The 26,251-nt window shown below is 32.9% G+C and overlaps 2 protein-coding genes across 3 annotated transcripts in view; one reads left to right on the top strand and one right to left on the bottom strand.

Annotated features, from left to right (window-relative positions):
• The window catches only part of LOC139515653 (dipeptidyl peptidase 3-like), a 36,203-nt gene extending 16,587 nt beyond the window's left edge, over window positions 1–19,616 (bottom strand). The window contains exons 1-11 of the mRNA XM_071305279.1: window positions 19,540–19,616; window positions 17,385–17,550; window positions 16,613–16,729; window positions 15,592–15,681; window positions 14,759–14,896; window positions 14,099–14,173; window positions 6,093–6,183; window positions 5,520–5,665; window positions 4,753–4,883; window positions 4,036–4,094; window positions 1,835–2,029 (exon numbers count right to left, since the gene is read on the bottom strand). Of these exons, the coding sequence (XP_071161380.1) occupies window positions 1,835–2,029; window positions 4,036–4,094; window positions 4,753–4,883; window positions 5,520–5,665; window positions 6,093–6,183; window positions 14,099–14,173; window positions 14,759–14,896; window positions 15,592–15,681; window positions 16,613–16,729; window positions 17,385–17,543 (1,201 nt within the window). The 5' untranslated portion in view covers window positions 17,544–17,550; window positions 19,540–19,616. The remainder of the gene's footprint in view (window positions 1–1,834; window positions 2,030–4,035; window positions 4,095–4,752; window positions 4,884–5,519; window positions 5,666–6,092; window positions 6,184–14,098; window positions 14,174–14,758; window positions 14,897–15,591; window positions 15,682–16,612; window positions 16,730–17,384; window positions 17,551–19,539) is intronic.
• On the top strand, window positions 19,605–26,041 carry LOC139515654 (kelch-like protein 3). 2 transcript variants are annotated; one of them, XM_071305280.1, is made up of 2 exons: window positions 19,605–19,750; window positions 23,148–26,041. In XM_071305280.1, exon 2 carries the CDS (start codon window positions 23,207–23,209, stop codon window positions 25,139–25,141), a length of 1,935 nt encoding a protein of 644 aa, XP_071161381.1. In that variant the 5' UTR covers window positions 19,605–19,750; window positions 23,148–23,206; the 3' UTR covers window positions 25,142–26,041. The 2 variants fall into 2 exon arrangements, with proteins under 2 accessions (XP_071161381.1, XP_071161382.1); XM_071305281.1 differs by having other exon boundaries at window positions 19,619–19,677; window positions 23,148–25,158.
• Window positions 26,042–26,251: the final 210 nt, after the last annotated feature.

The following is a 26,251-nucleotide window of genomic DNA, read 5'->3' as shown; positions in this document are numbered from 1 at the left end:
AATATTCAAGATAATGACCAAAAACAGCAAAATTTCCTTAAAACTAACAATCCAGGGTCAGCAACCCAACAACGGGTTGTCCGATTCATCTAAAAATATCAGAGCAGATAAATGTTGACCTGATAAACAATTTTACCCCCATGTCAGATTTGCTCTAAATGCTTTGGGTTTTGAGTTATAAGCCAAAAACTGCATTTTACCCCATGTTCTATTTTTAGCCATGGCGGCCATCTTGGTTTGATGGCCGGGTCACCGGACACATTTTTCAAACTACTAACCTAAAAGATGATTGTGGCCAAGTTTGGATTAATTTGGCCCAGTAGTTTCAGAGGAGAAGATTTTTGTAAAATATTACTAAGATTTACGAAAAATGGTTAAAAATTGACTATAAAGGGCAATAACTCCTAAAGGGGTCAACTGACCATTTGGGTCAGGTTGACTTATTTGTAAATCTTACTTTGCTGAACATTATTGCTGTTTACAGTTTATCTCTATCTATAATAATATTCAAGATAATAACCAAAAACAGTAAAATTTCCTTAAAATTACCAATTCAGGGGCAGCAACCCAACAACGGGTTGTCCTATTCATCTGAAAATTTCAGGGCAGATAGATCTTGACCTGATGAACAATTTTACCCCATGTCAGATTTGCTCTAAATGCTTTGGTTTTTGAGTTATAAGCCAAAAACTGCATTTTACCCCTATGTTCTATTTTTAGCCATGGCGGCCATCTTGGTTGGTTGACCGGGTCACCGGACACATTTTTTAAACTAGATACCCCAATGATGATTGTGGCCAAGTTTGGTTAAATTTGGCCCAGTAGTTTCAGAGGAGAAGATTTTTGTAAAAGTTAACGACGCCAGACGACGGACGACGGACGACAGACGCCGGACGCCAAGTGCTGAGAAAAGCTCACTTGGCCCTTTGGGCCAGGTGAGCTAAAAAACGATATTAAACTTTACTTTGATATGAATTTGATGTTCTGACATAACTTTAATTGGCAGTGCATCATTCTAAGTGTGGACATCAGCGTGCTCATATCTGCATTAGACTCTTTATTTGTGCAAAATAACGTCAAAAACTTTACTTTCGTTTTTAAAATCACATTTTCTAAAACCAGATGTTGACTTGACAATGGTAAAACATGGACCAAAAATGGATACATAAAAAAATCCGTGTACATTTACAAAGCACGACTGACTGAAGAAGCTCTTTCCGCATTATTTCTTCAAGAAAATACTTGAATTGAACGTTAGATACAGGTATCAATGAAAATTTTAGCATTTTTGAAGAAATGTAGGATGCATAATTAAATGTCCCACTTGAGCACATACACACACGTGTTCTAGTTCATACAACGTAGTTCTGACAATTTTTTATTTAAAACCTTTTTTTAAAATTTCATCAAATCATCTTTATAAACTAATTCAACTAAAAGTAGATGACCGTTTCATGCTTTGACCAGCCAGACTTTAACCGGACAAAATACATTTTTCCGGAATATATGACCGTTTTGGAAGCCTTGTGTATGACATTTGCCTGATTTAAAAAAAAATCAATCTTGATTTGATTCTTTCATTAGCGCTCATCTTATTTCTTTGATCATTTGCCAATTCTGTTATTGCTCATACATGTATTTGTATTTTAACACGGGTCAGTAAATTAACATTTCTATTTGCACCACCCTTACATATAAATGTTAATGGATGTCATCAAGAAAATCCAGGCCTTCACTTATTTCAAAATGAGAACTCTTGAAATCCTGCCTCTGTATGCAAGCCAGAAAAAGGAACGAATGAGAACATAATTTGTTTTCTTTTTTTCACACTTACAGTTAGGAATATTTATTCCAGCAGGAATTCCTGATCCTCCGAATGCTAAAACATCCAGAGATGTGAAATCAGGCTTCAAAAATGTATCTTTTTCGTATGCTGCTGGCCATGGGAGTAATGCCAACAAGTGTTCAGCATTGTTTACTAACTCTGTAAACTTTTTACTCATTTCCTTGTTAACTACTGCTGCAAAACCTGTCAAAAGAAAACAAGAGTGGACACACTTAAATGTCTTGTCTGTTAAAGAAATGTATTTAGTTGTAAATGGCATTAGATTCTTAGGCATTGTGATCCCCAAGTCTTCTTTTTTTTAATATGTGTAATTCATTTATTCATCATGAATATTATCAAACTTGAACTGTTGAACATACATTATTGACTATAAAGTTACTCATAATTAAATTATTAGTTTTTTTATACATTGCTATTTCTTTGAAGGAGATATATTTTGTTATGTATAAAATAAAAAAAAACACCAGTAATTTGACCTAGTGTTGTCATTAATATTCGTTCTAATGTCAAAACAACAAATTCTATTTTGAGAAAGACAAATTGTGAATAAAAATTTATCAAAATTTCTGCTGACAAAATTTTCTGTGGAATTTCCTGTGATTTGAATATGGAATAGTACTTGATGTAAATTAAATATACATTTCTATATAAATCTTTGGTGCTCGTGCACAAAATTATCAAGAGTGCACACGCTGAAATGTCTCGCCTTCTATACTAATCACTGATATTATGTTGATAGTCCTTAGTATAAAGCTAAGCTTTATAACAACTGACACATAAACTTAACATTAACCAAGATAACTAAACATAGACCAATGAACCTTGAAAATGAGGTCAAGGTCAGATGAACCATGCCAGGCAGACATGTACAGCTAACAATGCTTCTATACAACATATATAGTTGACTTATTACTTATATAGTTTAAGAAAAATAGACCAAAACACAAAAACTTAACACTGTGCAATGAACCGTGAAAATGAGGTCACGATCAAATAAAACCTGTGCGACTGACATAAAGATCATAAAATATTTCCATACACCAAATATAGTTGACCTATGGCATATAGTATTAGATAAAAACTTTGACCACTGAACCATGAAAATGAGGTCAAGGTCACATGACATCTGCCCGCTAGACATGTACACCTTACAATAGTTCCATACAACAAATATAGTAGACCTATTGCATATAGTATGAGAAAAACAGACCAAAACACAAAAATTTAACTTTGACCACTGAACCATGAAAATGTGGTCAAGGTCACATGACATCTGCCCGCTAGACATGTACACCTTACAATCGTTCCATACAACAAATATAGTAGACCTATTGCATATAGTATGAGAAAAACAGACCAAAACACAAAAATTTAACTATGACCACTGAACCATGAAAATGAGGTCAAGGTCACATGACATCTGCCCACTAGACATGTACACCTTACAATCGTTCCATACAACAAATATAGTAGACCTATTGCATATAGTATGAGAAAAACAGACCAAAACACAAAAATTTAACTATAACCACTGAACCATGAAAATGAGGTCAAGGTCAGATGACACCTGCCAGTTGGACATGTACACCTTACAGTCCTTCCATACACTGAATATACTAGCCCTATTGCTTATAGTATCTGAGATATGGACTTGACCACCAAAACTTAACCTTGTTCATTGATCCATCAAATGAGGTCGAGGTCAAGTGAAAACTGTCTGACAGACATGAGAACCTTGCAAGGTACGCACATATCAAATATAGTTATCCTATTACTTATAATAAGAGAGAATTCAACATTACAAAAAATTTGAACTTTTTTTTCAAGTGGTCACTGAACCATGAAAATGAGGTCAAGGACATTGGACATGTGACTGACGGAAACTTTGTAACATGAGGCATCTATATACAAAGTATGAAGCATCCAGGTCTTCCACCTTCTAAAATATAAAGCTTTTAAGAAGTTAGCTAACGCCGCCGCCGCCATAGCCGCCGCCGCCGTAGCCGCCGCCGGATCACTATCCCTATGTCGAGCTTTCTGCAACAAAAGTTGCAGGCTCGACAAAAACAAAAACCACTTTTCAGGGATGTAGGATAAACCGGAGAAAAAAAACCACTCAAACTTTATGCAATGTACTATGTTTTAATTTTTGACTTTACTTAACAAATAGAAAGAAATTGTAAATATACCTTCAAATTCTCCTCTTACACCAAAAGGATCTCTGTATGATTCTATAAAACCTATATATCTGTAATATAGAAAAAATATACCGTTATAGATTAGATGCCAGTAAATATTAATCAAGTGGAAGCTCAAATGTCTTATATTATAAAGAGTATGTCTATAATAAACATCAAACAAGAATGTGTCCAAAGTACACGGATGCCACACACGCACTATCATTTTCCATGTTCAATGGACCGTGAAAATGGGTAAAAAATATAGATAGGCATTAAAATTAGAAAGATCATATCATAGGAAACATGTGTACTAAGTTTCAAGTTGATTGGACTTCAACTTCATCAAAAACTACCTTGACCAAAAAGTTTAGCCTGAAACTCACACTTTCATTTTCTATGTTCAGTGGACCGTGAAATTGGGGTCAAAAGTTTAATTTGTCTTTAAAATTAGAAAGATCATATCATAAGGAACATATGTACTTAGTTTCAAGTTGATTGGACTTCAGCTTCATCAAAAACTACCTTGACCAAAAACTTTAACCTGAAGCGGGACAGACGGATGACAAACAGACGAACGAACAGACGGACGGACGAACGCACAGACCAGAAAACATAATGCCCCTCTACTATCGTAGGTGGGGCATAAAAAACTTTGAAAATAGTTAAGTTTCTTACTTTGAATCAACGTTTGCCCTTAACTGTAGTAATGGTATGGATAAAACTTACGTTTCTACAATTGGACCAATATTTTTAATCCAGTGCCTGGACCCATCTTTATGAGCTGGGATGGACCCTGTTGTAAAACTTTTGATATATTCTGTCAACATCTGTTTCTCCAAGTCATTTGCCACATGCTCCTAAAAATAACAAGTAAAGTATAGGTAAATTAAAGGTATATATATAATTTTTATGAGATATAAGAAGATGTGGTATAAGTGCCAATTAGACAACTTAAAAGAAAACAAGAATGTGTCCCTAGTACACGGATGGCCAACTTTCATAATCATTTTCTATGTTCAGTGGACTGTGAAATTGTGGTAAAAACTGTAATTTGTCATTACAAAATTAGAAAGATCATAGCATAGGGAACATGTGTACTAAGAAGTTGATTGGACTTCAACTTCATCAAAAACTACCTTGACCAAAAACTTTAACCTGAAGCCGGACATCGAAAGGACGGACAGACCAGAAAATATTATGCCCATAAAGGGGGCATAAAAAAATGAAATTAAATCAAAATAATGAGTACACTAGAGATTGCTAAGATTGTTGTTATTGCCACTTACTCATCACTCTTTCCCACACCAAAAAAATCTTAGATTTTGTAAAAAAATCTTTTTTATAAATTTTTGAACAGTTCTGATTATTTAATTCTTATGATGGCTAGCCTTAGCTAGATTTTAATATGTAGTACACTGTGTAATATTACATCGGGAGGCAAGTTTGAAACAATAATGAAACCTATAAGAGATTTTAAGTTCAGAAAAACATACCTTGGCCTTTGCGAGATTCTCAGCAACCTTTGCCATGAGTTTAGAGTAATCTCCCCTGGTAACTGTAAATGAGTAGGACTTTGATGTTGATGATGTGAACTGGTGTGTTCCTAAAATTCCCTCAGGGCAACCCTCAATGGAACCTCCTATAAAATATACTAAAATTAATTGTACAAAATTACACAATTCAACCTTTAACTGATTCATACCTAAAATTCTGGGTACATTGTATCAAATTTCTTTTGACAAATTTTGTTAATTAGAACCAATTACATGTCTTTTGTAATTTAATCTATTGGATTCAATACATAGCAACCTAACAACTACTGTGAATTCTATATCTTTTGTAGGATATCTCTTTATGTGTAATTCGTTTGCAAGGATCACCATAAATTCAGTTGTCAAAATGTACACATTTTCTGCATGCCAAATTAATTATCACCACAGAAACAAACAAATGCTAAATGTATTATAACAATAGAAACAAGAAAATGCTAAATTTCTTCAACCCACAAATATTCGTTTTGACAAAATTGAATGGATCAAGCGAGAACACATCTGAAATAGTTTTACCTTCTGTTAATGCACTGGCTAAACGAACTTCATAACAGGTTTGCCCATTCTTTTCTGTCTTAAATAATCTGGTATTATAGGCACTAAGATCCTGTTAAAATATGGGTTAATTCAGATTTTAATGAAATTGCTAGCTTTCTCTCAACCAATAATAGGGAATTATGACATTTTTGAAGTGAGCATTCATGCATAAAAACTAGAGGGTCCAAGGACCCTGTGTCGCTCACCTGATATTTTTATTTACAATTGATGCATGATAAATGCAACTGTTGTACTGTCGTTTAGTTTCAGAGATATAATACTAAAAAGTGCATTTGAAACCTGTTTTATTTCAGCCATGTGGGCAGGCAGGGTCATCATACACAGTGGTCCCTGGATATCCTAGTGGTGATTTAAACCAAGTTTGTTTAAATTTGACAGTTGTTTCAAGGGAGAATTTTGTAAAATTTATCTAACGAGAAATGCAAAGTAATGAGAAAGTTGTGAAGTTGTTTTGTTGTTGCGCAACCCCCTGCTCCCCCTTTGCCAAAAAAAACCAAAAAGGTAATAAAAAATTATCATATAAGGGCAATCTATCCTATTAATGATTTCTGCAAAATTCAGTTGATTGTGCAAGGGTTGTATAGCCAGCTGAGGTCGTTAAAAACTCTCTTTTGTTGTTGCAGATAGATCTTGACCTGATAAACAATTTTACCACATGTCAGATTTGCTCTAAATGCTTTGGTTTTTGAGTGATAAGCCAAAAACTGCATTTTACCCCTATGTTCTATTTTTAGCCATGGCGGCCATCTTGGTTGGTTGGGCGGGTCATCGGACACAATTTTTAAACTAGATACCCGAATGATGATTGTGGCCAAGTTTGGTTTAATTTGGCCCATTAGTTTCAGAGGAGAAGATTTTTGTAAAAGATAACTAAGATTTACGAAAAATGGTTAAAAATTGACTATAAAGGTCAATAACTCCTAAAGGGGTCAACAGACCATTTTGGTCATGTTGACTTATTTGTAGATCTTACTTTGCTGAACATTTTTGCTGTTTACAATTTATCTCTATCTATAATAATATTCAAGATAATAACCAAAAACAGCAAAATTTCCTTAAAATTACCAATTCAGGGGCAGCAACCTATCAACGGGTTGTCCGATTCATCTCAAAAATTCAGGGCAGATAGATCTTGACCTGATAAACAATTTTACCCCCATGTCAGATTTGCTCTAAATGCTTTGGTTTTTGAGTGATAAGCCAAAAACTGCATTTTACCCCTATGTTCTATTTTTAGCCATGGCAGCCATCTTGGTTAGTTGGCCAGGTCACCGGACACAATTTTTAAACTAGATACCCGAATGATGATTGTGGCCAAGTTTGGTTTAATTTGGTCCAGTGGTTTCAGAGGAGAAGATTTTTGTAAAAGATAACTAAGATTTATGAACTAGAGGCTCTAAAGGTTGCACTTTGTAAATACAGCTGTTTCTCAAAACACGCCTCTTTTGGGGAGTAATTGAATATTCATAGAAAATTCATTTTGTTTACATACTGGTTCCCAGTTATGCTCTCTGTGTTCCATATCGCAGAGACAGAACTTGGGAATGTTACCAGTAAATAAACACGTGCATATTGTTTACATTGAAATCTGTGGTAACCTTTCATTCGAGGTAGGGGTAGTTAAGAAAATTAGTGTAAGTTTAAACTCAGAGAAGTTCAGGGCATATAAACGTTGAAAATATGCCGCACAGCCCTATATTTTGACCTTTGAAAAAAATTGTGGTGCATATGAACTTTCAATTCTAGGATAAGATTTTTTTCAAAACTTCATAGTAAAAGTGGTACAGTTTTAGCCGTAAAAGGAGTTCCTATGGGAAATTGCATTGTCAATATTTACAAAAATGCAACCTATAGAGCCTGTGTCGCTCAAATTGGTCTATGTGCATATTAAACAAAGGACACAAATGGATTCATGACAAAATTGTATTTTGGTGATGGTGATGTGTTTGAAGTTCTTACTTTACTGAACGATTTTGCTTCTTACAAATATATCTATAATGAACTTTGCCCATTAGTAACAGAGAACTATATTTGGTAAAAATTTACATATATTTACCAAATTAATGAAAATTGTTAAAAATTGACTATAAAGGGCAATAACTCCTTAAGGGGTCAATTGACCATTAAGGTCATGTTGACTTATTTGTAGATCTTACTTTGCTGAACATTATTGCTGTTTACAGTTTATCGCTATCTATAATAGTATTCAAGATAACCAAAAACGGCAAAATTTCTTTAAAAATTACCAATTGGAGGGCAGCAACCCAACAACCAGTTGTCCAATTCATCTGAAAAATTCAGGGCAGATAGATATTGACTTGATTAACAATTTAACTTCTTGTCAGATTTGCTCTAGATGCTTTGAATTCATAGTTATAAGCCAAAAACTGCATTTTACCCCTATGTTCTATTTTTAGCCGTGGCGGCCATCTTGGTTGAATGGCTAGGTCATCGGACACATTTTTCAAACTAGATACCCCAAAGATGATTGTGGCCTAGTAGTTTCAGTGGAGATTTTGTAAAAGATTACTTAGATTTATGAAAAATGGTTAAAGATTGACTATAAAGGGCAATAACTCCTAAAGGGGTCAACTGACCATTTTGGTCATGTTGACTTATTTGTAGATCTTACTTTGCTGAACATTATTGCTGTTTACAATTTATCTCTATCTATAATAATATTCAAGATCATAACCAAAAACAGCAAAATTTCCTCAAAATTACCAATTCAGGGGCAGCAACCCAACAACCGATTGACCGATTCATCTGAAAATTTCAGGGCAGATAGATCTTGACCTGATAAACATTTTTATCCCATGTCAGATTTCCTCAAAATGCTTTGGTTTTTGAGTTATAAGCCAAAAACTGCATTTTACCCCTATGTTCTATTTTTAGCGGTGGCGGCCATCTTGGTTGGTTGACCAGGTCACGCCACACATTTTTTAAACTAGATACCCCAAAGATGATTGTGGCCAAGTTTGGATTAATTTGGCCCAGTAGTTTCAGAGAAGATTTTTGTAAAAGATTAATTTAATTTATGAAAAATGGTTAAAATTGACTATAAAGGGCAATAACTCCTAAACGGGTCAACTGACCATTTTGGTCATGTTGACTTATTTGTAGATCTTACTTTGATGAACATTATTGCTGTTTACAGTTTATCTCTATCTATAATAATATTCAAGATAATAACCAAAAACAGCAAAATTTCCTCAAAATTACCAATTCAGGGGCAGCAACCCAACAACCGATTGACTGATTCATCTGAAAATTTCAGGGCAGATAGATCTTGACCTGATAAACATTTTTATCCCGTCAGATTTCCTCAAAATGCTTTGGTTTTTGAGTTTTAAGCCAAAAACTGCATTTTACCCCTTTGTTCTATTTTTAGCCGTGGCGGCCATCTTGGTTGGTTGACCAGGTCACGCCACACATTTTTTAAACTAGATACCCCAAAGATGATTGTGGCCAAGTTTGGATTAATTTGGCCCAGTAGTTTCAGAGGAGAAGATTTTTGTAAAAGATTACTTTAATTAACGAAAAATGGTTAAAAATTGACTATAAAGGGCAATAACTCCTAAACGGGTCAACTGACCATTTTGGTCATGTTGACTTATTTGTAGATCTTACTTTGCTGAACATTATTGCTGTTTACAGTTTATCTCTATCTATAACTAGAGGCTCTAAAGAGCCTGTGTCGCTCACCTTGGTCTATGTGCATATTAAACAAAGGACACAAATGGATTCATGACAAAATTGTATTTTGGTGATGGTGATGTGTTTGAAGTTCTTTCTTTACTGAACGATTTTGCTTCTTACAACTATATCTATAATGAACTTTGCCCATTAGTAACAGAGAACTATATTTGGTAAAAATTTACATAAATTTACCAAATTAATGAAAATTGTTAAAAATTGACTATAAAGGGCAATAACTCCTTAAGGGGTCAACTGACCATTTTGGTCATGTTGACTTATTTGTAGATCTTACTTTGCTGAACATTATTGCTGTTTACAATTTATCTCTATCTATAATAATATTCAAGATAATAACCAAAAACAGCAAAATTTCCTCAAAATTACCAACTCAGGGGCAGCAACCCAACAACCGATTGACCGATTCATCTGAAAATTTCAGGGCAGATAGATCTTGACCTGATAAACATTTTTATTCCATGTCAGATTTCCTCAAAATGCTTTGGTTTTTGAGTTATAAGCCAAAAACTGCATTTCACCCCTATGTTCTATTTTAAGCGGTGGCGGCCATCTTGGTTGGTTGACCAGGTCATGCCACACATTTTTTAAACTAGATACCCCAAAGATGATTGTGGCCAAGTTTGGATTAATTTGGCCCAGTAGTTTCAGAGGAGAAGATTTTTGTAAAAGATTACTTTAATTTACGAAAAATGGTTAAAAATTGACTATAAAGGGCAATAACTCCTAAACGGGTCAACTGACCATTTTGGTCATGTTGACTTATTTGTAGATCTTACTTTGCTGAACATTATTGCTGTTTACAGTTTATCTCTATCTATAATAATATTCAAGATAATAACCAAAAACAGCAAAATTTCCTCAAAATTACCAATTCAGGGGCAGCAACCCAACAACCGATTGACCGATTCATCTGAAAATTTCAGGGCAGATAGATCTTGACCTGATAAACATTTTTATCCCATGTCAGATTTCCTCAAAATGCTTTGGTTTTTGAGTTATAAGCCAAAAACTGCATTTTACCCCTTTGTTCTATTTTTAGCCGTGGCGGCCATCTTGGTTGGTTGACCAGGTCATGCCACACATTTTTTAAACTAGATACCCCAAAGATGATTGTGGCCAAGTTTGGATTAATTTGGCCCAGTAGTTTCAGAGGAGAAGATTTTTGTAAAAGATTACTTTAATTTACGAAAAATGGTTAAAAATTGACTATAAAGGGCAATAACTCCTAAACGGGTCAACTGACCATTTTGGTCATGTTGACTTATTTGTAGATCTTACTTTGCTGAACATTATTGCTGTTTACAATTTATCTCTATCTATAATAATATTCAAGATAATAACCAAAAACAGCAAAATTTCCTCAAAATTACCAACTCAGGGGCAGCAACCCAACAACCGATTGACCGATTCATCTGAAAATTTCAGGGCAGATAGATCTTGACCTGATAAACATTTTTATTCCATGTCAGATTTCCTCAAAATGCTTTGGTTTTTGAGTTATAAGCCAAAAACTGCATTTCACCCCTATGTTCTATTTTAAGCGGTGGCGGCCATCTTGGTTGGTTGACCAGGTCATGCCACACATTTTTTAAACTAGATACCCCAAAGATGATTGTGGCCAAGTTTGGATTAATTTGGCCCAGTAGTTTCAGAGGAGAAGATTTTTGTAAAAGATTACTTTAATTTACGAAAAATGGTTAAAAATTGACTATAAAGGGCAATAACTCCTAAACGGGTCAACTGACCATTTTGGTCATGTTGACTTATTTGTAGATCTTACTTTGCTGAACATTATTGCTGTTTACAGTTTATCTCTATCTATAATAATATTCAAGATAATAACCAAAAACAGCAAAATTTCCTCAAAATTACCAATTCAGGGGCAGCAACCCAACAACCGATTGACCGATTCATCTGAAAATTTCAGGGCAGATAGATCTTGACCTGATAAACATTTTTATCCCATGTCAGATTTCCTCAAAATGCTTTGGTTTTTGAGTTATAAGCCAAAAACTGCATTTTACCCCTTTGTTCTATTTTTAGCCGTGGCGGCCATCTTGGTTGGTTGACCAGGTCATGCCACACATTTTTTAAACTAGATACCCCAAAGATGATTGTGGCCAAGTTTGGATTAATTTGGCCCAGTAGTTTCAGAGGAGAAGATTTTTGTAAAAGATTACTTTAATTTACGAAAAATGGTTAAAAATTGACTATAAAGGGCAATAACTCCTAAACGGGTCAACTGACCATTTTGGTCATGTTGACTTATTTGTAGATCTTACTTTGCTGAACATTATTGCTGTTTACAGTTTATCTCTATCTATAATAATATTCAAGATAATAACCAAAAACAGCAAAATTTCCTCAAAATTACCAATTCAGGGGCAGCAACCCAACAACCGATTGACCGATTCATCTGAAAATTTCAGGGCAGATAGATCTTGACCTGATAAACATTTTATTCCATGTCAGATTTCCTCAAAATGCTTTGGTTTTTGAGTTATAAGCCAAAAACTGCATTTCACCCCTATGTTCTATTTAAAGCGGTGGCGGCCATCTTGGTTGGTTGACCAGGTCATGCCACACATTTTTTAAACTAGATACCCCAAAGATGATTGTGGCCAAGTTTGGATTAATTTGGCCCAGTAGTTTCAGAGGAGAAGATTTTTGTAAAAGATTACTTTAATTTACGAAAAATGGTTAAAAATTGACTATAAAGGGCAATAACTCCTAAACGGGTCAACTGACCATTTTGGTCATGTTGACTTATTTGTAGATCTTACTTTGCTGAACATTATTGCTGTTTACAGTTTATCTCTATCTATAATAATATTCAAGATAATAACCAAAAACAGCAAAATTTCCTCAAAATTACCAATTCAGGGGCAGCAACCCAACAACCGATTGACCGATTCATCTGAAAATTTCAGGGCAGATAGATCTTGACCTGATAAACATTTTTATCCCTGTCAGATTTCCTCAAAATGCTTTGGTTTTTGAGTTATAAGCCAAAAACTGCATTTTACCCCTTTGTTCTATTTTTAGCCGTGGCGGCCATCTTGGTTGGTTGACCAGGTCATGCCACACATTTTTTAAACTAGATACCCCAAAGATGATTGTGGCCAAGTTTGGATTAATTTGGCCCAGTAGTTTCAGAGGAGAAGATTTTTGTAAAAGATTACTTTAATTAACGAAAAATGGTTAAAAATTGACTATAAAGGGCAATAACTCCTAAACGGGTCAATTGACTATTTTGGTCATGTTGACTTATTTGTAGATCTTACTTTGCTGAACATTATTGCTGTTTACAGTTTACCTCTATCTATAATAATATTCAAGATAATAACCAAAAACAGCAAAATTTCCTCAAAATTACCAATTCAGGGGCAGCAACCCAACAACCGATTGACCGATTCATCTGAAAATTTCAGGGCAGATAGATCTTGACCTGATAAACATTTTTACCCAATGTCAGATTTGCTCTAAATGCTTTGGTTTTTGAGTTATAAGCCAAAAACTGCATTTTACCCCTATGTTCTATTTTTAGCCGTGGCGGCCATCTTGGTTGGTTGACCGGGTCACGCCACACATTTTTTAAACTAGATACCCCAATGATGATTGTGGCCAAGTTTGGTTTGATTTGGCCCAGTAGTTTCAGAGGAGAAGATTTTTGTAAAAGTTAACGACGACGGACGACGGACGACGACGGACGACGGACGACGACGGACGCCGACGACGGACGCCGGACGCAAAGTGATGGGAATAGCTCACTTGGCCCTTCGGGCCAGGTGAGCTAAAAAAATTGAGAAAAAAAAGTTTTTCCAGTTATCTGAGTACAATAAACTTACAAGTTTAAAAATATAGAAGTGATGTATACCAATTATGTCTTAGTTTAAAATCATCATATAGGACAATTATACCATTTTTTTTTTAAAAATTAGCATGTTAAAGTTCCAATTTCTTGTCTAGATGTCTGTACTAATTTTAACCTAAGAATTTTTTATATTTCTTCTTGAATATAAATTACCATAAGCATGAATGTGTTATTATCATGAGAATTTGCAGAAATATTACTTTTTCTTTCAAAACTTCCACTGTACAAAATTTGGTGGAATGAAGACCTCACACTAAAATCAATTAAAGTAGCCTAAAGGAAAGCAAATAAGTTAAATTATTCAAAAGTTCAAACCCAAGCCCTATAGATGGACAAATTGTGTCAATCAAATACTAAAGTATAAAGTACTTACTTTGCTATCCATAAATTCTTGACACAGCTTTGCATCGTCTAGATTGCAGTTACTTGAAAAATAGGTTGTGGTTCCCTTAAATCAGAAAGAGGAATTTGTTTCTGACCTGGTACATTTCACATGGATAAGCAAGAGACATTTATGTACCTTGTATTTAATACAAGAAAATATCAATTTCAAAGTTATAAAATGCTATATTAGGAAAACAAATAAAAGTTGAAAAATTAGTAGAAATTTGATTCAGAAATATATTTAAACTATTAACAAGTTATAATACACATGTTGTATTAACTTCAATCCAAAATATTGAAACTTATAAACTGTATGCTTTTTCTTTACCATACTGTATTGAATCCTAACATTTTTTTTTTTATTCAACTTCATTATCAACAAGAATGTGTCCAATGAATGGATGCACAGACTGAAAAACCATAATGCCCCTCAGTGAGGTATAAAAATTCCTTTCATTGCTGGTACAATTCTTAGAAAAATATGTAATTCAAAGAATGATCTTTTAAGTTCGTGGATAATTTGACATTAATCTTTTTTTTATCAAACCTGTCAATTCTGTACTGAATATGTCATCAACCCCTAAAATATTTTCAAAACCAATTATGACACCACAGCATAAATAAATTCCAGAAAGCTGACCATACTGACCTTTTCTCCCAAACCTAATTCTTTCTGTCTAGTAACCAATGAAAACATTCGGTCTGACACACTATCCCATAATGCCTTTATACCTTTAGGATCATCAACTGCTGCTTTACAGCACAATATCAAGGATTCAAATTTGTCCTGTAAAGAGATAAAAACAAATAATATATTAATCTCACACATTATCACATAATGCTTAGGGCTGTTGTCATGGTTTCAGATTTAAATGCAAGATGGAAGGAAGGCACTCAACTTTATTGTGTGAAGCTGCATTTTCTTTTAGAATTAAATAGTAAAATGAAAATTTTATATTATAGGTGGTTTTGGTCTTAAAAATGTCGCTCATCAACTCATGCATTTAAATCTGGAACAGCCTTTATATATGAGAAGTATCATTGACCCCTGTCTTGATATAAAGATGGAAACACATCGTTTGTGTATAATTGATTCTGTTTTTGACAAATTCTGCTTACAATATCAAAATAAGGAGATGATGTGGATATAAGCAACAATGGACAACCTTACAGTCTTCACAAAATGAGCAAACCCAATACAGGTGATGTGGTTAACTTGAACAAATATGTACATGCATTCACTAAATCCACTAATAAATAGATTATTTTTAACTTATCAATATAATGAACAAAATTTACAATGATTTTTATACTTTGAGAATGTAGATTTAGTTCAAGCCACATTAATGTTTTACATATCAAAATTGTATTCAAACAGAGTAAGTTTATATAAATAACTGTACTTCATCATCTAGATAGTAAGATAATTTCTAGTCAACCAAATTTGAAGCAAAGAAAGACGACTTCATTTACAATACATACTTTAGGCACATTAGGAATAAACTTGGTATCTCCAAATGATTTGTAGTTTCCTGAGTTGGCATGGAAAGCAGCACTGTATATCATTATGGCCTGAAATATAAAGTCACACAGCATGGAAAGCAGCACTGTATATCATTATGGCCTGAAATATAAAGTCATGTTCATAAATGTAACTCGTTTCTCAACCTTTTTTAGATTATTTTACTTAAAAAAATTGTGACTTGGATGGAGAGTTTTCTCATACCTCATCTTTTTATATCTATATACAATTTGTTTTCCTGTTTGAATTGTTATACACTAGTCATTTTGGGGACCTTGATAGCTTGCCGTTCAGTGCGGGCCAAGGCTCTCTGTTGAAGGCCGTACTTTGGCCTTTGGTCTCATTGGCACTAATTCCACATCTTCTTATTTACTAGAAATAGATATCATTAATTGTTTTAATGGGTTGTAAATAGTATTGATATCTAGTCAAAGTCTTCAGTAATACCAAGTATGATTTGTTTCATTTTTGTTTCCATCGTCTTGTTCTTTATAAATTGATATCAAACTAAAGTTTAACTTTTTCATTTCTATTTTCTTGCTCTTTGAACAGGATATGTCTATATTTGTCTAATAGATAAATCTTGCCACCAGACCTTCTACTTCAGGTTAAGATGTTCAATTAGTTTGTTATTTGAATTTCCTGAACAATTTCATTACAGAAAATCAGAAAGAAATCCATAACAAGTTTTATTGGAGGTCTATTTATGATTTGTGAAGATTGTTGTTCCCCATTCATAATTTAAGGTTATAACATATATTATAAAGCAAGAGCATTTCTATAATTCAATACTGTTTACCCCAACAATACCACTAGACCAATATGGCAACTAGATGTAAATATACAAATGTCTTCTCTTAGATGCAGAAAACTATACTTTCAAAACTTCAAACCCTCTTGAATAAAAATCCAAATACGAGGAAAAATCTTTAAATCAGACTAATAGACCCATGAATCAATAAACCCCTTATAGGTTTATACCTGCCATTCCTCCTCTGTTATCCCTTGTTTTAGTGCCAGAGATTTCACCTCACTGATTGGCTGTGCTCTGAATATCTTCTGCAGTAAAATAAAGATGCCAGGAGATTCTGGAGATGTCTGTTAAATAAAAATATAAAATAATGAGTGCTCAGATGGTAGGCTGAAGACAGATACATTTATTGACATTTCCTGCAAAAACATTAAAAATAAAATAAAGACAACTGCAATATCAACTGAGAGGACATTTATCTCATAAATACTATATTCATTCAACATATAACATGTATAATAGCCTGTATCATTGTATATCAATATTTTAGGTTTAAAATATGTGAATGTTGTGTAAAATTAATATGTATGTTGTAAAGATTATATTCTGTGTATGTGCATCCAACCTCACCCCACAAACCTGGATGCCTGGGGGATCTTATTTTGAAAATAAAATATGTTGTATGTTATATGTTTATATCTAATCAAGAAGTCAGCATTTCTCGAGTAACAAAACTGACAAATAACATTCCTCACTTTTATTCAGTCATCACATAACAATACCCAAGGCACAATTCTTTATTGGTTTGGACTTGTGCATGTGTTATTGGTTCACTTGGTGTCAAAGTTTTACAATGGAGAAATTCCCCTCTTTGGCAGAACTATGTTGACAGATTATAATACCTGGACCAGGAAATTTTAATAAGTCCACCCAACAATGGAGGTAAATTTTACAATGAATGCAATCCTTTCTAGACAGACCCATGTTCACAGATTACTTTACCTGGACCAGAACTATGAGTCCACCATACCATGATGCCTGTGCTATGTAATGAGCATACAGTCTTTCTTTTGGTGTCAGACCCTCAAAGGCTGTGATACAGTCCAACAGACAGACCCCTGTGTCATTGGGGATAATATACTGAGATATGTCTGTACTCATTCTACTGCTGAAAATATAACAAAAACATCTTTTATCAAAAATATTTTTACACTGAACAAAAAATTTAATGTGGTAAAACAGGCTTAGCTGATATTTTTTAAAGTATAATCCACAAGGTTATAGTCTGTAGAAAGACACTACATGGACACAAGGACAATAACTCCTTAAGGGGTCAATTGACGATTTTGGCCATGTTGATTTATTTGTAAATCTAACTTTGCTGAACATTACTGTTGTTTACAGTTTATCTCTTAGTATCTATAATAATATTCAAGATAATAACCAAAAACTGCAGAATTTCTTTAAAAGTACCAATTCAGGGGCAGCAACTCAACAACGGGTAGTCCAATTCGTCTGAAAATTTCAGGACAGAAAGATCTTAGCCTGATAAACAATTTTACCCATGTGAAATTTACTCTAAAGGCTTTGGTTTCAGAGATATTAGCCCAAATCTACATTTTACCCCTATGTTCTATTTTTAGCCAGCTAAAATGCGATGAAAAATTTATATGGTTAATGTCCTCTGAAGATCATTATATATATGATCAATTATATACATTAATATGCAACTTAAAGAATGAAAAGTTAAAATTGTTGAATACTTAGAATGAAGCACTTTACTTGAAAAATATTTCATTGTTACATGCACCTGTTTTCATGTTCCCTTCCTATGCTATTCTATATCAATGTTAATAACTTTATCAATATTGTACCAATCTATATTGAATTTTGTGTTTTGTATAATTTGTGCTTGTATTGGAATTTATATTTCTGCTCCTTTGCAGCGCTCATTGCTACTACTCATTGATGATACCCCCGCTGCAAGGGAATAATTTAAATAGTGTAAAAGTGTTCTTTAAACAGGAAGTTGTTGGGTGATGAATCTGAAATGCATCACACGGTATAGCTGACTTGTATAAACTCTGAAACTAAATTTCATAAATGCTTGTATTGTAGTTCATGAGAAAAATGTGATGATATTTTCAACTTTGCTATCATGTGTAAAATGATGCAAGTGTTTGGTAAACAGGAATTTGGAAAGTGATGAATCTGAAAACGCATTACACGGTAAACCTGACATAAATAAACCCTGAAACCAAATTTTCAGAAATCCTTGTATTGTAGACCCTGAGAAAAAAGCAACGAAAATATTCATGGGACAGACGGACAGGCGGGTAACATGAATGAACGGATAACACTGTTATTATCTGAATAACACTTGTAATGACCGAATAACACTTGAAATTTGAATGTTAGCACATGTTAGTGAATTTTAAACATTGATTATTAAATAATAATATATAATCAATGTATTTTATAACTAAAAAATGATTTACAAATCGCAGATAATTTCATTAAGATCATTTTAAATTTATTATTTAGTGTGTACATCGAACATGGTGGCCATTGTGATTTCTGGTATCAGGTCCAATCACGCCCATTTTCGATGTGCACACCAAATTTAAAAAGTTTTTTATGAACTTTTCTGCTTTTTGTAAATCATTTTTAAGTTATAAAATACATCGATAATATATAATAATTTAATAATCAAAGTTTAAAAGTCACCAATATGTGTTAATATTGAAATTCAAAGTGTTATCCAGCCATTACAAGTGTTATTCGGATAATAACAGTGTTATTTGGTCATTCGAGGTACCAACGCCGAAGGACGGGCTGACCGTTTGATGGATGTATAGATGGACAAACAGAGGTAAAACAGTATACCCCCCATTTTTCAAAGCCATGGTATAAGCGGGGTATATTTATTTGTAATCATATCTAATCTGACTTTATGTAAATTGTTTTTTCTTTAAATGTACTGAAAACAACGGGATTTACTGTGGGAAAACGTGATGCCGGTCGACTGGCAGACTGACAAAAGATCACAAAAAATAAGTCACTCAATTTCGAACCCTTTGCAGTTCTTTAGATATTTTTAACTATGCATATTAATTGGTTGTGTAGCTATGACATATACAGTGAAATTTAAGCTAACCAGGAGGGATATTTGCAACTTTCACTTTCAGTGCACCTGCAACAAAGTTCCGGAAATAAAAATTTATTCAAAAGGGAGACAACTCTGTACAAACTGTTGGATGACAACAGGATGAAATGTCAACTCAAAAACTTACTTGTAATAAGCATTTAACATCAAGATTTATTATAAGGAGTGAGAAAATACATCATGACCTAACAAAAAACAGAAGGTAAAAATCGAAGATTATGGTTTTGATGACCATAATTTTTAAAATGAACCCCTCCCCCTTTTATTATTATTTAATGATTTAGTCTTTAGACATTTTGTTTAAAACAGATATGTGTTCATGCAGTCAAAATTTGCAATAACACTTCATTCCCAAAAAAAGTAGTGTGCATCGAAATCCAGAGCTTAAAAACACCCGATCCCGGAGTCCTGATAAAGGTCCTATATCCCCCTATGTAATGGCTACTGAGTAAAAGAGATAAATATTCTTTGCATGTTATGATGGGGTTTTAATGTAATTACAAGCAAGCTTGAGGGCCTCAAGGTAGATTAGCGAAAGCTAATTGAGTCACCCTCTTTAAATAAAGTCATTTACTTACTTACTTACAAATGTACATGTACTTCAATTCAAAATATAATAAGTTATTGAATGTTGCCAAAAAATTCTAAATGTTTTGCTAGTTTGTTGGATACATTACTGTAAATTCAGAAACTATTGCAGTTTATAATTGCGATTTTGGGATTTTTATTATTACTGCAGTTTATTATTGTGATTTTTCTTTTGAGACTAAAATGTGATTTTAATTTTTGCTATAGTGAGAAAAATCCTGTTTAATTCACATAAAATATTTCTATTATTACCCTGTGGCATTTTTTGCAATAATTAAAACATTGCAATAACTTCTGAATTTACAGTATATATAGGTATTATTCTTATATGATTTGCATACAGTCAGGGGACTTACTGAAATAAGTGATTTTTAAATCACCTATTTGAGTAGCAAATTCGAAGTTTTGTCAAAAATTGTGATTTTGTAGTTTTATCAAAATTTTAAACACATAGATCATTTCTAGATTAAATAATATCTTTTAATTAGTAAAATTGAAAAAATGAACTTTTTGCTTCTTTTAAGTAGCAAGGTTTATGCCTTTGATGCTATCATTTAGCTGCAAATTCTATTTTAGTTGAAAAAATGCTATAATAACGGCTTTACGTAATGAATTGATACTTTCTTTAAAGATTTTTCCCAGCAGTGGGAGTGTTTTTCCTGTAAAGTTCAAGGTTTCATCTTTCAGGTTATGTAATAAAATTCTACTGTTCGAGATAGAAATTCTACTGTTCGGGGGTGTTGCAATTAGTGGGGTTATCAAAATAATGATACTTCAAGAAGTGATTTTTGAGAAGGAAATTGAGGTATGATACTTAAACAAGTGATTTTTTATGTCATCATCCTAGATTCAGTACAAGGTCATCACCTCAAATGACCTGGTCATCCTATCAACACAGATGTTGGTTCTGATCATTTTAGAACATAATTAGTCCCTGGATCATCAGTATTCTATATCTAAAGCTACAATAAAATTAAATCACTTCTTCTAGTGATTAATTTGTACTACTTAAATAGGTGATTATTAAAGAAAGACAACTTTTACTTCTAACCTTTCTGAAAATAATGTTACTTGAATCAGTGATTTAGAAAATCACTCATTTAAGTAAGTCCCCTGACTGATATATGGGAATATGTTGATTTGAGCGGTAGTTGATCTTGACGTTGTTTATTTTTTGATAGACAACATTGACAACTTCTTTTTGTAACCAATGTAAACAAGATGGCGACATTAATAACATCAACGTTAACAAAATTTATTTTCACTGCACGTTAATTGTTAATTTAAAATTAGATAATAAACACAAAAACATTCGTTTAAATGACAATAAAAGTTTTTGTAGTTATTTTTTTATCAGATAACAAATTTTATTGAGTACATATTTTTGCATTAACCAACAAATGTATTTAGGTGCCAGGCCTATTCAATGACACATATATCCAATTTCCGTGTGATAGACGTTACGAGTGTGGAAACATATTCCTTTTCTCCAATTTAAAAAAATTATAAGGATTAAACGCCCTTTTCAATGTTTTTAAAGGAATTTATTGGTGCATGTATAAACTGGACCAAGACATTCTCAAACATATAATAAACTTTTATTTGTTTGTGAGTGAAGTGAATTGGTCGAGTTTATACACCAATAAATTCCTTTAAAAAGGCGTTTAATCCTATATTATTCTGTTGTGATGGGATTTCTTCCCTCAAGTAGTTATGATAATTAATATTCTATATTGAAAGAGGGTAATCCAAATCAGTAATCTTATGCTCATATAGTTCATTGTAGTTACATGTCATTTGCATGTAGTTCATTAAATATCTTTATTATTTCAACTTTCTTATTTCAGTTAAACCTTAAAATTTAATGTAAATCAATTAGATAAAAATTTATCATATTATGTACTTTGTTTAACCTATTTATCATTTTCTTTTATATTATGTTTGAAAATACTTGCTCATTTTGTGCGCTATTATTGGCAAATAAAATATTTGTTTGTTTATTTGCCTACAATTAAAACAAACAAGCAAGCAGTATATATGACATACTTTAATACCATATTATAGTATTCATGATGTCAATATATAATCTACATTTGTATCTCGATGTTTCTTGACAAGAGATATTTGAACTTCCGGAACACCATGAAACTATTACATAATTAAATTCTTTTTTTTTAAATTGTCCCCTCGAAAATCTCTCTGGATCTGCTTATGATAATAATATAAATATACTAAACAATTGGCTAAAAGTATTTTTTTAAAGAGTAATAAAAGATACAAAATAGTTACATGATAATGCTCTTGATAAATTTGATAGGACTTTTAAAAAAACCTTAGAAAAGCTTATTAGTGTGAATGTCAGGGATGATAGTGGTAGCTGTGATGATTACGTTAAATAGTTATTGTCTAAAGGACAACACATTTGCTATTGTCCTAACATAGCCAGTAAATAAATGTATAATGTTTGTGGGTTATGACACAATAATGTCTGCCTCAGGCTGTTTAATAATGACACAAAAATAGGTTCATATATTGAAGCATTAAAAGCATTTATATTAAAACTGATTGAAGATATGATCTCTTTATATCAACCAATTAAAACTTGTAAACAGATTGCATGATATGGAACACCCTTGAATATAATTCAAATAGCTTTAATTCATTTTTGGTTGGTTATAAGGGTTCCTCCAATTGGTCCTCAGCAAAGGATTAGCATTGAACCTATAGATCATGCTAATTTTTCTGAATAAATTTCCTTAAATTATACTTTGGCAAGGATGAAATTCCTTTCAAAATGTAAAGTTTTAACTTTAATTTGAAAAGATTGTTTTTGTAGCAGTTATGACATGGATTTAACATCTAGAGAAAGAAGAAGATAAAAATCTTTTATTGGTGTTTTTTGGCCCAGCTGAAAAGTTTTTAACATGAGTCATGATGAGATATATATAAACTTTAATTTCAATGAAAGATTTTAAAAAGTTGTAAATAAAACAGTTTCTTTTATATTTCAGAATAAGAAGATGAATATCTATAGAAAATAAGAACAAAAGGCATGAGTTAGTTGTACATCATGGATACCAGTATCAGTGGTCAATCGTCCACCTCTGAAAGGGACGACATTGAATGCCAGCTACAATATGAAAATGTTGGATCTGTTATGTTCCAAAATGAAATGCATGCTGGGAATTTTCTGAAGGAAATGAACTTACTGTATGAAGATGATTTGCTGAAGGATATCACTCTTTGTGTTCAAGGTCAATCGTTGTCTTGTCACAAGGTTGTTTTGGCTGCTGCTAGTCCATATTTCAAGGCCATGTTTACATTAGATTTAAATGAAAGTAAACAATCACATATTGAGTTACATGAAATTGATTTTGAATCTGTTAGTTTCATTGTTGACTATTCTTATACTGGTTCCATAAATATTCACCAGGATAATGTACAGAATCTATTAGGAGCTGCTTCCCTGTTTCAGATTTTACCAGTGCAAAGAGCTTGTGCCAAATTTTTAGAAACACAAGTTGACAATTCTAACTGTATAGGTATATTCAATTTTGCACATATTCATAATTGTGATAGTCTACGATTAAAGGCTAGAGAACATATTGAGAAGAATTTTACAGAAGTTTGTCGTGGAGAAGAATTTTTATGTCTATCGTTAGATAAAGTAGAAGATTTGATATCAAGTGATGAATTAAATGTTGAACGTGAAGAAATTGTGTTTGAAGCAGTTATGACATGGATTTCCGAGAAAGAAGAGGATCGACGATCTTTTATTGGTGGTTTGCTGCCCCATATTAGACTTGGACTCCTGTCTGTAAAGTATTTGAAAGACAATGTCATGAACAATAAATATATTCAGGATTCTGACACTTGTATTAATCTTCTAGAAAGTTTGATTAAATTAGAAAGTAATCCTGAACTTTATTGTGGGAAACACAACTTCAGTTTGGCCTTGAGGTCTGGAATGATTAAACCCGAGCACTGCCTACTTTTTGTAGGAGGGACTGATCATGGTCGCAGGAACACTTCTATCAATTGTTACAATCCATTAACTAGAGAAACATTTTATATGGAAGATTATCCAACTGCCAAACGCCTAGGAGATTATGAAGTAGAAGATTTATCGTGTGTTGTTACAGAACAAGGAATGTTATACTCAGGGGGAGGTAACTACATTTATCATGACTTTCCCTCAGAACATTTCGATTCTGACGATTCTTTTGATGATTTAGAGGAGAGAATTGTTAGAAAAGACTTCTATTGCTATGACAATGATCACAACAAATGGCTATCCATGGCACCAATGCTGTTCCCGAAGTCAAACTTTACTTTGGCAAGCTTAGGCAAGAAAATCTACTGTTTTGGTGGAGTTACAGAGAACCAACATCCAACAGAAATTATTGAAGTTTATGACATTGAGAAGAATCGATGGAGTTATCAGGGTATGTTACCTACAACACTTGTAGACTTATGTTCAGTTGTATATGATGAGTATATATTTCTGTTAGGTGGCAGAACTGGTGTTGGTGCTCATAATCTAGTCGTAATGTACCACCCAACGAAAGGAAACTGGATTTCAAGAGCAGGAATGCCAACTCCACGATTTAAATTTGGTGCATGTTTAGTGCATGGTGAGATTTACGTAGCAGGAGGCCAGATTTACTCACATGCCTCACAAACAATAAGTAGAGAAGCTCTGAAATCAGTTGAAATATTTAATATATCGGACAATCAGTGGCGTCAGGGTCCAGATTTACCAGACGAGATGTACAATGTAGGACTAAGTATGGTAAACGGTGCTCTTTATTGTTGTGGGACTGTAGAATATAGGCGATTAACCAGAATATGTCGCTATAACATTGTATGTAAACTTGACTTTGCGACAAATCGTTGGACAGTTATAGAACAATTGCTGAGTACTTGTCAGAACTTCCATTGTATATCAGCAAGACTCCACACACGGAAACTTTCACAAGTCTTCCGACCTGATGTTGATACATAGCCTCAAATATACATTAGGAAGAAATTTTCATTTTTCATTATGTACAACAATCTGTTCTTATGAAGTTTTTATTTATGCTGTTTCTGAATAACCAATGATATAAAATCTATGCATTTCTTGCATATTTTTTTTTTACATCTGAACAGGTATAAAAATGTATACATTTCTTACATTTTTAACAGTAATTGTAATGTTTTGCCACTCTTGACTATTTTTTAACTTGTTTAAGACAAATTAAGTTTAAAGTGTAATCTTAATAGAAGATTTGACATAATCTCATATTTTGAAGTACAAAAAAATTGTAACACCACTCTATATATACATGTATCTGTTTTATTTTTCAAATTTTATTTCATGTATTTAAAATTGATAAAAAAATGGTAGAATTTGATGGTAAGATTTTTATCTGCACTTATTTTAACATAACTAAAAATATTTCTATTTCCAATTGCTGGAATGTTCCCCATTTGCTTTTTATGAAAGAAATAGTTCAATTAGTGACTTGAAAATGTGTTTGTTTTTCTTAAAGACAGATGTGTTAACTAGTACATGTAGTAGCACTATAGATCCAATGTACATTTGAATTTGATCTAGTCATGCTATTCTTTGATCATGATTCAATGTAATTGGTGAAACTTATAAAACAAAACTAAGGTGCCAAATGTGTAATAAATCTTGTGACTGACTTGAATTTGAACAAAAAAATGAATTATGAACATTATGAAATGAGGGTAAATAAATATTTATATGTATTATGTAGGTTGATTGATATACTTATTATAGCTTTACACCACTTCATCTTACATAAAGCCTGTAGTAACACGGTAAACGAGAAAAAATTGGAATTATACCATAAGCATACCTCATCTCCTTATTTTTATAATAAATGTTCATTGATTAGTTCATATTTCATTGAATTTTGAGTGCATATGCCTTATGGTCATGATGGTGTGTGGTCTCCATCTAATATATTTCAGTAACTATGGTTATGGCACTCAAAATTTTCTACCTGTCTGTTGTATTAGTTGATAAATATGCATGCAATATTTGCAGATGGACAAACAATCAATGAATCAATCAATCTATATTGGGTTAAACCTTCATGCTTAA

Source organism: Mytilus edulis, chromosome 3, assembly GCF_963676685.1.
Source record: "Mytilus edulis chromosome 3, xbMytEdul2.2, whole genome shotgun sequence".
Classification (NCBI taxonomy): domain Eukaryota; kingdom Metazoa; phylum Mollusca; class Bivalvia; order Mytilida; family Mytilidae; genus Mytilus; species Mytilus edulis.
This window is presented reverse-complemented; position numbering and strand designations above follow the sequence as displayed.